At 41.0% G+C, this 12,325-nt stretch overlaps 1 protein-coding gene across 1 annotated transcript in view; it reads right to left on the bottom strand.

The window, feature by feature from the left end:
- The window catches only part of LOC142829922 (rho guanine nucleotide exchange factor 28-like), an 82,291-nt gene that overhangs the window by 56,655 nt on the left and 13,311 nt on the right, over positions 1 to 12,325 (bottom strand). The window contains exon 2 of the mRNA XM_075932260.1: positions 11,841 to 11,884. Coding sequence (XP_075788375.1) covers positions 11,841 to 11,873 — 33 coding nt within the window. The 5' untranslated portion in view covers positions 11,874 to 11,884. The remainder of the gene's footprint in view (positions 1 to 11,840; positions 11,885 to 12,325) is intronic.

The raw sequence follows: 12,325 nt of genomic DNA, 5'->3' as shown, positions 1-12,325 counted from the left end.
CCAAAATGAGGTTTACCAACATCGGAAAAAGCCCTCCGTTATTTTTATTTTCTTTTGAAATAACTCAATTGCTGTGTGGATGCTAATATTGCTTTTCCAGAATAATGGCCGTTATTCAAGAATAACAGTGCAGTGTAGATGCACCCAAAGTGTAACTAACATAGCTTTAACTTTACTACAAAATCATCAAAGCTAAGATGGAAAAATTAAGCATGTCTATAGCACAGAAAATGCACCTTATAAAATATAGACTACAGTAAGGCCCGTAGATCACATAGGCTAATGCAGGACAGCAGTCCAGATAAAAGAAGGTTTATTCAGTCCTTGATGAGACCAAGGAGTTGTCTTGTAGACAAGAAGTGTGAAAGTGTGCTGTGCAAAAGAGAAGCATGACAAAAGGTACAATAGCAAGAGTAGATGTGACCAGAGGAGCAGGTTGAGAGCAGCACGGAGAGACATGGTGAATAGAAGGAAATGAACTGAAATGTAGAAGGGACATAATTATGTAACTTTGAAGAGGAGTAAAAGGTGCTTGTATGAAGCAGTAAGAGAAAAAACAAGGGAAGGGATTCAAGGTGGTGAGTAGTGATAACATGGCTGGAGCAGTGGGAGATTCAAATTATATTAGCATTATTTTGATTAGACTCAGGTGGGAAGAGGACAGGGATGGTGTGACTGGAAAAATAAATATTTACTGTAATCAAGAGACAAAACTGGTAAGATAGACATTGATTTTTACCAAAAGGAATAAAGAATAAAAATAGATTTTTGTGTTATTTAAGCAGGAAAATAGAATCTGGATGTAAAGGGAGGAAAGAGATGTTTGAGACTTGTATGTGAAGTATCTGGATCCAATACACACCAAAAAAATCACCAGAAAATCTGAGGCTCCAGTTCCTCCTCTAAAATCTCACTTTCCCTACCATCAAGCATTTTCTGTAGAATCACATAGTGAAGTCATCATACAGGCAATCCCCAAATTACATGGATCCGACTTACAACAGATCCCTACTTACAAACGGGGTGAGGCAACCCCGCACTAGCTGCTTCCCCCCAGCAGACCAGGGAGACGCGAAGCTAGCGCCCCCCCCCCCCCCCCCAGCAGACCAGGAAGACGCAGAGCGGCTTTTCTCAGCAGACACCTCAGCTTGAGAATAAAGGACTGAGGGAAGTGAGGTGTGGGAGAATAAAACTGAGCCCTGGAGAAATGTTTGGCTAGAGTTTCCCCTACAATATGTACCAGTTCCGACTTACATACAAATTCAACTTAAGAACAAACCTACAGTCCCTATCTTGTACGTAACCCGGGGACTGCCTGTATTACAGGATTTTCCAAATGAACAATGTAGCTAATAAGATGAATGCTTATGAAATCTTTTCTTAGAATGTTAAGCAGATTCTTCCTCTTTAAGATATAAGCCAGGAACGATCAGTATCTTATTATACATCCTTCAGCTGTCCACTGCTCTCTCTGTCTTTTTCCCCCTTCCTTTTTTTGTTTGGCTTAGTTGTCATTAAAATTCTGAGTATCAATCCTGTGAATCAAATAATGCTGCTTAATATTCCCTATATCTTCCTTTTATCTTTATGAATCTAAGGCTATGTCTACAGTGGTGGCTTCTTGCGCAAGAAAATCTTGCGCAAGTGTTCTTGTGCAAGAACTCTTGCACAAGAAAACGTCCACACTGCCATGTGGATGATGTGCTTTGCGCAAGAGCATCCATGGCAGTGTGGACGCTCTCTTGCGCAAGAAAGCTATGATGGCCATTTTAGCCATAGGGCTTTCTTGCACAAGAAATCCCTGCCGAGCGTCCACACTGTCCTCTTGCGCAAGAGCTCTTGCACAAGAGGGCTTACACCTGTTAAAAAAGAGAATAGTTCTTGCGCAAGAAGCCCTCTTACCACGCCGTACTGTAAATTTCCTTGCTCAAGGGCAGGCAGGCAGTGTGGACACTCTGTGGATTCTTGCGCAAGAATGGCCATTCTTGCGCAAGAAGCTGCGAGTGTAGATATAGCCTAAGTGTTTTAAAAGAAAAGAACTACGTTGAGCACGGGATGCAATAAAAAGTGCATTTTAAAATTAGAGTAGAGAGATGGGAAGTGGTGTTATGCAGTCTCCCTTGTTCCAGTCTGCTGCTGCAAAGTGAGTAGAACTGGTCTGCTGGCCGCACCTAAGAGTAATCCCCTGGTGTGCATAGAATTTACCCAGGGAAAAGAGGACAGGTGAACGGGACACAGCTGAAGCTTCCCTGTATTCCTGTGATTCCCCTAGATCAGCCCTTAGAAGACACAGGAATTCAGGTGTAACTTAGAGCACACTGTGGGATGCTTTGCATTATGCCAGGGACTAGTTTGGTCTCTATCCCCCCATCCAGAGAAGTGAGTCAGAGATTTGGGGCTCATGACTAAAACAGGAATGTTCACACTAAACATCAGCAGTTTGCTGAATATAAACAAAGGAGTAGAAGCCAAAGGAAAGTAGGAGCCCTGATAAGTGAACAGATTGAGGTATCTGTTAGCATGAGAAATAGACATGTCTGTTTATAAGGCATGTGTACACAACAAACTTTTGCTGACACAGGTTACTTTGGTATAAGCTGCTGTAGTTAGTAGATGGCTTGTCTGCTCCTTGCATTGGCACTTCACGTATTCACTAGGAGAGCTTGTTTTAGTGCACGGTGTGGTGCCTCATGGGTAAGTTTGAAAAGTTCTGGGGCAGAAATGAATCATGCAGGGGTTACTGGGATTGCAGACTCAAGTTTCAATCATGCTACTTTCTCCATCCAGTACTGTCAACCTATCTCATGTTTTTCATTCTGGTTTTGAAAATCTCACAAACCTGAGTGGGTCTTGTTGCTGTCCACTGTCTCTGACAGAGGCATGGAGTCTGCACAGCTCTGCACTATTGCCATGAATACTTCAAGAACATGACATGTGATCCTCAGTTATTTGCAGAACCACAGGGATATGATTCATACTTTGAAGTAGGAATAAGAGATCCTCCGGAAAAGGGCTTTTTTCTGGAGGATCGGGCCGGATCGGGGCCAGTGTAGACGCTCTTTTCCGGCTTTTCTAAAAGCCGGAAAAAAGCGGCGGACATTTTTATTTAAATGCCGCGGGGATATTTAAATCCCCCGCGGATTTCCCTATTACGACCTGTCAAATTAGCATGCCCCTTCCGGAAAAGGGGCCAATGTAGACGTAGCCAGTGGGTTATACTGTAATCTTCCTTTCCTCCTTCCTTTCTCTTTGCTTCACCCTCCTTTGGTTGAAAGAAATGGAATGCAAAAGTGATGGTCACTTTGTTGTTCTTGAGTAGGGTTGCTATCTGTCCAGGTGTTCCCAGAATTGCCCCTTTCTGAGATAGGTGTCCCAAGAAAGCTGTAAAATGCTCAGTATATATTGCCAACTGTCTAGCTCTATGGGATCATCCTGGATGTCCTTTTTGGGGAGGAGGGGGGAGTGGACTACAGATGTAACAACCCTTGAGTGTGCAATGCAAGTTGACTGCCAAAGGGTTGCTACCGCTGGACTTAGTCCCGATCAACTTCACGTGCGAACACTTCTATTCAAAAACAAGAATACCTTGTTCCTATCTATCATAACCTAATGCCATACATATGGAAGAAGAGTCACCACAAACAGAGTTAATCAGGAATGGTTCCACATATACACAGATCCTTACTCTGAAAATTAAACATTTGGTTCCCATTCATATTTGCTGGAATATTTGCCCACTGCCTGGACAAATCTAGCCTTCACTGTCTAAGAAGACAATTACACTTCTATTGATATGTCCCAAGTATGAGACCTAAAACTACCCAAAAAAGTCTTTACTAAACCACATAAAGGAGGACTGTTCTTTTAGGTATAGCTTGAGGCATTATATAGAAGCTTCGAAGATTTTAAGAAAAGTATCCTCTCAACCTTACATGAACCTCTAATGGTGATAAGACACCCTGTAAACTCACTGTGGTAGGCTGTAAGGAAGATATAGCTCTATACATGGGAGTAGAACATACTCATTGTGCCAGATACACAGATCACAACAACCTGAGGAGAATCCCTAAAAGCTTAATTCAAGGGAAACTTTCACCCTTCCTGTAAGCTGCAATCAGCCTTAGAATTCATCATAGTCACCCACACACTAACCACCTCATTCCATGACTGATTTGTATGAAGACTCACTGAAATATTTATTATTAATGAATATGTATTTTACATATTTAAAGCCAACAACGAAAGCATCTTTGTAGCTTCAACTGCTAAAATAAACCTGGTTTACTGACTGCATTAAGCTTACTTTATTATTTAATCAGGAACACCTCGTTTTATTACTAATATTAATTTGCGTGTGTTACAATAGCTTACAAAGGCCCTAGCCAAGATTAGAACCCCACTGTGCTTGCCACTGTGTACATATGCATAGAAATCAAGGCCAGTACTCACCATTAGTACAGTCCCACCTGATTTCCTGCCTAATACAGGTCACATGATTTCTCCAAATAATTCCTTCATAAACATAGTATGGGACTGTCCCTGCTGAAATCTCTGACTTTTAAGTTGAGCATTACAATACTTTCCCCGCATTTTAATGAATCATTTAGGTAAATATTTTAAAGCAAATCTCTTAAAATATTATTTACCTCAATAATTGTTTTTGGTCAGATGAGAATGGGTTAAAATGTTAAAATATTTTCTCTGAGTCATCACAAAGACCTTTGTAATGAAACTTAGCTGTTACCATCAACAATACTGTACTGAACAAAACATAAGCCATCAGAAGGAGACAAATAACTTGGACAAGGAGTGGCAGTAAGTAACAAAGGTCGGTTAACATAAACCAGCCTTATTGTCTGCTCAATAACTAATAATTAAAAACAAGAACAAAAATAGAAACATGGCATACATCTTCAGGATCATTTATAATGGTTAGCATGATCTCCTTTTCTGCTAGAGTCTAGTAAACAACTGCTGGTGATTTGTTCCAAAAGCATGTGACTACCTCTTTGAATGGAATGTAACTGGATACAATGCTAAGCAGGTACTAAAACAACAACTACATATGAAAAGGAAGAGTATTAAATTAAACACAGATCAGCAAGCCAGAAAGTAAAAGACAAAAGCTCAACACTTTGTATAGTCATTGATTTAGGAGCAAAGTATGACTAGTAATACCTTAAATAAAATTTAAGAGGCTTTTTTTCCCATTTCTATTGCTTTAAAGAGGAAATAAACACAACTGTCAATTTGTTAATGCATGTGATTAATGCAAAACAAATTAACTAGATTAAAAATAGTGATGATTAAGCACGGTTTTAATTGCACTGATTATAATAAAATACCAATTTGAATGTATTATAAATATTTTATTTGTTTCTACATTTTTAGATATATTGATTTCAATTACACCAGAGAATACAAAGTATATGGTGTTGACTTTATATTACTTTTAAGTGAGCACTATATATTTTGTAGTCTGTGTTGTAATAGAAATCAATACATTTGAAAATATAGAAAAAAATCCAGAAATATTTATAATAAATTCAGATTGGTATTATATTATAAAGAGTGCAATTAAACCTACAATTAAGCATTACTATTTTTAAATCTCATAGTTGTGATTATTTCTTTAATCAGTTGACAGACCTAATAACTAAATTTCTCCACAACCAAATTACATTTATAAGCATTATTGTCTACATATACAAATACCCTGGAAACAGAGGATGCACTTTGGTATACTAGGGTTAAAAAAAAAAAAATAGTACAAATTTACTCATATGCAATTATAGAAATTCAAATAATAATATACAAATGGACATTTGAGTGTTGGAAGGCTAGTCTAAACTGGTAACGCTCAACTGAAGTCAATAGAATTACACTTATCTAACAATAAAATTCTGGGAGTTTATGTTGTGAACATGTGCACAAGACACTAAGAAGCCTGCTTCAGATCTGCAGAAAAAATCCCCAGAGCAAGAGTGTTGTTTTCAACCGTAAGGCTTAAAACATTTAAAACAACACATGAGCTGTACACAGCAAGCACTGGATTGAATAAATGCTTTTTCAAAACAAAGAAGCTTTGCATGAAATGTACATGAAGAATTTCCACATAAACTGTTTTTTTGCAAAAACACAAAACAAGTGAAAAATTTGATAACTGGCAGTTGAGGCTGCTTAGAGCTATTCTCACAGTTCATGTCAAAACAGTGAGAGAAAGGCGAGAGGAGGATCTTTGCAATTCACAGAACATAACGTATAGGGTTTCTCTACCTTGATATAAGAATTATCTTGCATTTGCTGCAGGAAGCTCATAAAATATCCTTTGATATGGAATCTCACCATGTTCATCAGTTTGGTTTTGATTTATTTACTTTAAAAAAAATGCTGCAATAGCTGTTGCTTCCTCTATGCCTTGTCAGTTGCTTAACACTATGTCCAGAGGCCTTTTGAATAATATATATTTGCACAAGTGAAGCATGCATTTATGTGCCCTGAGATAATGGAGATCCGCTCTTTAAGCGTGACATGACTCATCATACAAATAGTGAATGTAAGGAGTTATATGACTTTTATGTTTAATAAGCAAGATCAGATTGGCAGCAGTAGTGCACCTAGTTCTTATACAAGAAAACCACAAACCTTATTTATTCTCAAAATGTATTCTAAAATCATCTTCTTTGACAAAGTCCTTTCATTCACTGATTCTACAGATATGTGGAGAGAAACTATTATATTCCCACGGTAGGTATATTAGATCAAGCTGCACCTCTTGCTTGCTGAGCCCACCACCCAGTCTTGAGGTGCTGACACAGGCTCACATAAGTAGAGGGTAGCCATAAGCATGGGAAGTAGGGATGTGGGGAAAGCCGCAGTACTCCCAAGGTTGTATCCAACTTCCCCAGGCCTAGGGGCCAGCCCCACTGCTGACTCACCTCCAGTTTGGCCAGTCCTGGACCCTGGCCTCAAGGCAGCCTCCTGTAGGGACTCCTGGCCCCATCTGCTATGCCATAGTCTACCAGTCTCCACCAGCCCTTTGAGTCCCATCGCCTACCAGCCCCACCCGTACCCACCAGCCCTGGAGACTCCCCTGATGCCCAGGGTCCTGCTGCCAGTGCTCAGCAGTTGCCCCCAGCTGTGATTACAGCCTAGGGGTAGTGAGAGGCTAGGGTTGTTAACTCTCCCAGACTGGATGCGATTGCTGCAAATGGCATCTGAGTGGCCCAGTCTGGGAGAGTCTGCAACCAAAGGGGCACTAAACAGTCTTGGGCCAAAGGGTTCAGACTGGGGGAGGGGCTCCGGGCTTAGCCTAGGGTGGGGGATTAGGGTTCAGGAGGGGGTTCTGGGTGCAAGGTCGGGGAAGGAGTTTGAGTGCAGATGGACCCGTGTCTGAGGCAGGAGGTTGAGTGTCGGAGGAGGTTCAGGATGGGACAGGGGTTCAGGAAGCAGCTCTGGCTGGGAACCATTTAATGGAGATGGCTTCTGGGTGGTGGATTCTTCTTTTCTGACTAAATGTACTTTAAATAACGATGACACTGAATAATGTTAAATAGGCAGGCCAACACCGGAAGTCTGGGAGTTAAATATCAACAAAGTGCTTCTAATAATTTGAAAAGTTTAGACACTCTAACAAACATCCTCTCATAATGCATGAGACAGTAAGCTCAGGGGACTGATGGGAAAGGTCAGAATCCAAGAGAAACTTGAAACCAATGACCCAAACTTGTTCAATCCAGCACAATAAGAGATAGGGTCATATAAAGCAACAATACAGTATTTCAGAAAAGAATATTTTGAGGGCCCAAGGAATCTAGTGAGTAGGTGCAGTGGGAGTTGAGAAGGGAGGAAAACAGACAGAAGCTTTTCCTCCTGATGTATCTCAAAGATCTACTAGGTTTTAGGACATGCCTCGGTCTCCTCTATTGTCCTCCAAATACCATCCCCCTAAGTGCAGCATCTGTCAGGCTCTCAGTGCAGTGTACTTCACAGACTTCTGGGACCTCTAAACTTTGACTTTTACATAAAACCACTTGCTTCTTTATATGCTAGCAATTATTTTCAATTATGGATTACAATAGTAGAGTTCCCTTAATTTAAAAGCTTTTAACATCTCGCAAGTGTTTCATCAAATGCTCATTTTCTCCAAGTCATTTTACATTCTTTGAATTAAAAATTAATACATTTTAAGAGAATGAAACAAAAATGTTATAAGTTCAATTTATCTGAACTAAAACTACCTCGACTCACATGAGACAAAATTATTGGAGAAGTGGACTACACAGAATAACATTAATAAAACAACATAATCAGGTGATACTGGACTGAGTAATCCTGAACATTTGAGTGGTTTACAGATGAAAATTTTGTAATTGAACAATAATGCTTTACTCTTCAGATCCTATTAGCTGAAAATCATGTACTTTGAAGCCTTTAATTTTCTCTTTCATTATAATTTATTTATGAAACCATGACATTTATGGATGTAGTAATTATATTGTGTAACTCCTTTTTCTTCCCTGGGTTACTTGGGAGCAGGTCACACTCACATGTGTGCCTGAACATCTGATGGTTTTAACATAAAAGGAGATCCTGAGTACCCCAGTTTTCATTGTGAGATTCTCTAACAGACTGAGTGGAGAACACATTGAGCTAAATCATTTTACTTCTGCTGGAAACAATGTCTTACAATGTAATACTGAATTTTTCAAGTTGCATAAGCTCAGTATATATGCATCACCCTTTTCACTGTTATTCCACACTTCCTGAAAAAGAGACATGCTTAATTCCAATATTTTTCTTATTAACTAAAACTTGGACTCACATCATGATACATCATCTTTAGAGACCAAAATTCAGGCTATTTCAAACAAACTCAAAAAGCCACAATACTCCTTAATGAATATGGACAAAAGAACCACTTTCACATCTAATTCAAATACTGACTGGGTTGTGTTTTCCATGAAAGCCATGCAAATAAGGCAGGAGTTGTTCAAATAGAAGGACTTTTCAAGACACATGTGCACAATAATTGGACCTGGCAAAAAGAAAATGTACTTACTCAAAGGCTCCTTCACACAGGATAGAACAGACTCTTCAGTTGTTTTCCCAGTTAAATTGAGAATTACCCAAGCAAGGAAAATACCATGATTGGCAAGACCCTTAGAAGAGAAGCCTATGAAGGTGGGGGGGGGGGGGGAGGAAGAGGGAGGTTAGCACACAAATAGACTCCACCTGGATAGCTGCATCAACCTCCTAGTAAGCATCATTAGTTTTATGAGGGACTCCCCAGGAACCACAGTTTATAGGAACCATCTACTTCTCCCATGGGCCCAAGGGGGCTTGTAAGGCACCCCACGAGTCCCAGAATATTTGCATCCTCCATGTCAGTCTTAACAGCTATTCAGTCTTGAACACCAGCTTCTGAGACACATATAAAACTCATCAGGACACTAGCTGCTTCTGACTCTCTCTCCGCTGATCCTAGGAAGTTCAAAACCCACCATCTCCCAGATTTTGTGGGGATCAATAGTGCCCTCCCAAACCACCACCACCATCCTGATAAGCCTAAGAGGAATAGTTGGCAACTGTACAACTGCAAACCAAACTATGCCCATGAGACCTCCAATAAGAACATAAGAACAGCCACACTGGGTCAGATCAAAGGGCCATCTAGCCAAGTATCCTGTCTTCCAACAGTAACCCAAAGGCAATGAACGGAACAGGGAATCATCAAGTGATCCATGCCCAGCTGCCCATTCCCAGCTTCTAGGAAACAGGGGTTAGGGACATCATCACTGCCCAATAGTCAAAATAGACTTATCTGGGGCTAACAAATTTACTAAAGTTTTTTGGGGTTGAGGATGAGCTTCAGTGAGCTTCCCAAATCTCATATTCAGCAATGGGCTTTCACCGAGACTACAGCTTGGGGAGATTAACCCAGCAAGCATGGACAGTTGATGAAGGTAGGGCTGGTGGAGGCAAGTTCCCAGCCCCACCTCGAGTCCTGCCCCTTCTGCTGAGACCCTGCTCCCTCCCACAGGGAGGCAGGGCACCCCTCTGCGCATGCTCCCCCCCAAACACAATGAGGGAGGGGAGTGGGTGGGCACGAGCTTACTCCAGCACACTGAAGAGGGAGCGTGGTAAGGCTCCAGCCGTAGAACACCAGGGGAAGGAGAAGGGCATGTGACACAGCCCCAGCCCCATAACACCAGAGGAGGAAGGAAGCCGTGCCACGTGGCTCCAGACTTCCCAGCACAGAGGGAGGACGATGCACAGCTCTAACCTCCCCACCCGGAGCATGGGGAGGGAGGGTGGGCACTGGGTGCAGCAACATTCCGCCCCTAGATCGCAGAGAGCAGACATTCCGGGGCAGAGTTGGGTGAAACCATGCCAGGAGGTTTGGAAAGGCAAAGCTGCCTAGGCTACCGGATGCCCATGCCAGAAAGCCTATAAGGGCTTGCAGGGGGAATGATAAGGCCTCCCAAGACTCACTACAGGTTCTCCTCTCCTGTAAACCTCAGTAGCTCTCCAACAAAAGTGGGAAAATTAACCCTGCGGACTGGATGTGGCCTGCAGGCCTGAGTCACTGGAGGGCCCCCACCTCCATGTTTACCTGCGCCTCTGCAGGTATCAGAGGATCGCAGCTCTCATTGGCCGCAAATTGCCCTACGTGACCAATGCAAGTGGTGGGAAGTGACATCCCGGTTTCCGACGCTGCCTGCTGTTCGCATTGCCATGAATGGCGATTCGCAACCAACAAGAGCTGTGATCCTCCGATACCTGCAAAGGCGAAGGTAAACATAACAGTGGTGGCCTGCCTGTAGGCTGCCATTTTTGTTTTATTGCCCACCCCTGCTCTACAAGAAAGAGGAAGTACCCTTTACCTTCCCAAATCTTGCTCTCTACAGCCCCTTAGACTGAACAGGGAGCTTGGAAAAGGAACTGTTATATGAATGTTCTGAGGTCTGCAGAGAGGGAGAACTCCCAGAGAGTGTTAAAAAGCTCATTATTCTGTCTAGAAAGTCTTTTGTCAGATATCTTCTTTTTCTTCCATCAGGTTACAAATTTTTGAGGTCAACATTTGCAAGGAAAAGAAAAAGAAATGTTATTGCTGATCAACAGAACTCAGAACCTCCGCAGTTCTTTGACAAGCAAACCCCAAGCTTGTGATAGCAGAAGTTCTATAGCACCATTATAAATCTCAACATTATTAACTTTTTAAATTAAAAGGTTAATCCTCTAACTTTTCATCCTAAAATACCAGATTCCAGATGAGTCCAGTAAACTAAATTTTATTCACTGTATTATTTTGTTTCTAAGTCAGATGGCTTATGAACTCTGTTCAGTTCCTCTACTTTGAAGGTGTCATCGTACAAAAATTTCTTATCCAATCATTCCATATTGTGTTGAAGAAAACCACATATATAGACTACCAATTTTGAAGCTGAGTACATGTTTGTATCTGATGAGGAAGGAAAATGTGCAGGGGAAGGAAAATGGCAAGTATAGGTTTATAACAGAAACACAGTTCCAACTTTAAGCTATTTAGTAACTGATTTCCCTTCTTAAGTAGTATCTGCTTTTAAGTACTGAAATTAAGAAAATCTAAAATAATTATCATGAAGGAAAAATCATTTTGAACTAACTTCAGCCACATAAGCCATAATATTCAAAGAGCAGTATCCCCAGAAACTCCTCAATTAGACAGCAACATTCAATGTCCTAAAAGTCTCAGTCAACTAGGGAACAGCTTTCTGTTTAATTTATTCTGCCTTGAATAAGCTGTTATCCAAAAGAAAGAGCCTCTTAGGGCAAAAGCCTAATGTTGTAGAACTTACATAAAGAGGTACTTGAGTGCAGCTCAGCTCCATTGTTACAGCATCTACAAACAAAATAAACCAGAGTAATTATCACACACTCAATCACAGGGCACTGTTACAATTTGGGTTCTTATAGCAGGCCAATCACCATGGTGTCTGAGTATCTTCAAGAATGAGGACTTTACAAGACTAAATTTATCAAATGTGCATTCTTCTCCATTTTCTTACCTCAAGGTGAAAATAAATGTGTGTAATATTGGAGGAGGGATTGTTTCTTGTTCATATGCTGTGTGAGTTTTTTTTTTTTTTTCAAACACTGTACAGTAAACTAAACAAAACAGGTCAGTGAACATTTCTGAGTCCAGCCACCACGATGTGTACTGAAACTTATTGAGCATATCAAAAGAGGCAGAGCAGGGAATTTGATCCAGGGGTAAAGTTGAACCTATCCTTGTGTTTAACACCAAAAATAAAGTGTCTGGTTTGGGGCTTTGTTTAACTCC

The sequence above is a fragment of the Pelodiscus sinensis genome, chromosome 6 (assembly GCF_049634645.1).
Source record: "Pelodiscus sinensis isolate JC-2024 chromosome 6, ASM4963464v1, whole genome shotgun sequence".
Taxonomy (NCBI): domain Eukaryota; kingdom Metazoa; phylum Chordata; order Testudines; family Trionychidae; genus Pelodiscus; species Pelodiscus sinensis.
The sequence above is the reverse complement of the archived record's forward strand: the minus strand, read 5'-3'. Positions and strand labels throughout refer to the sequence as shown.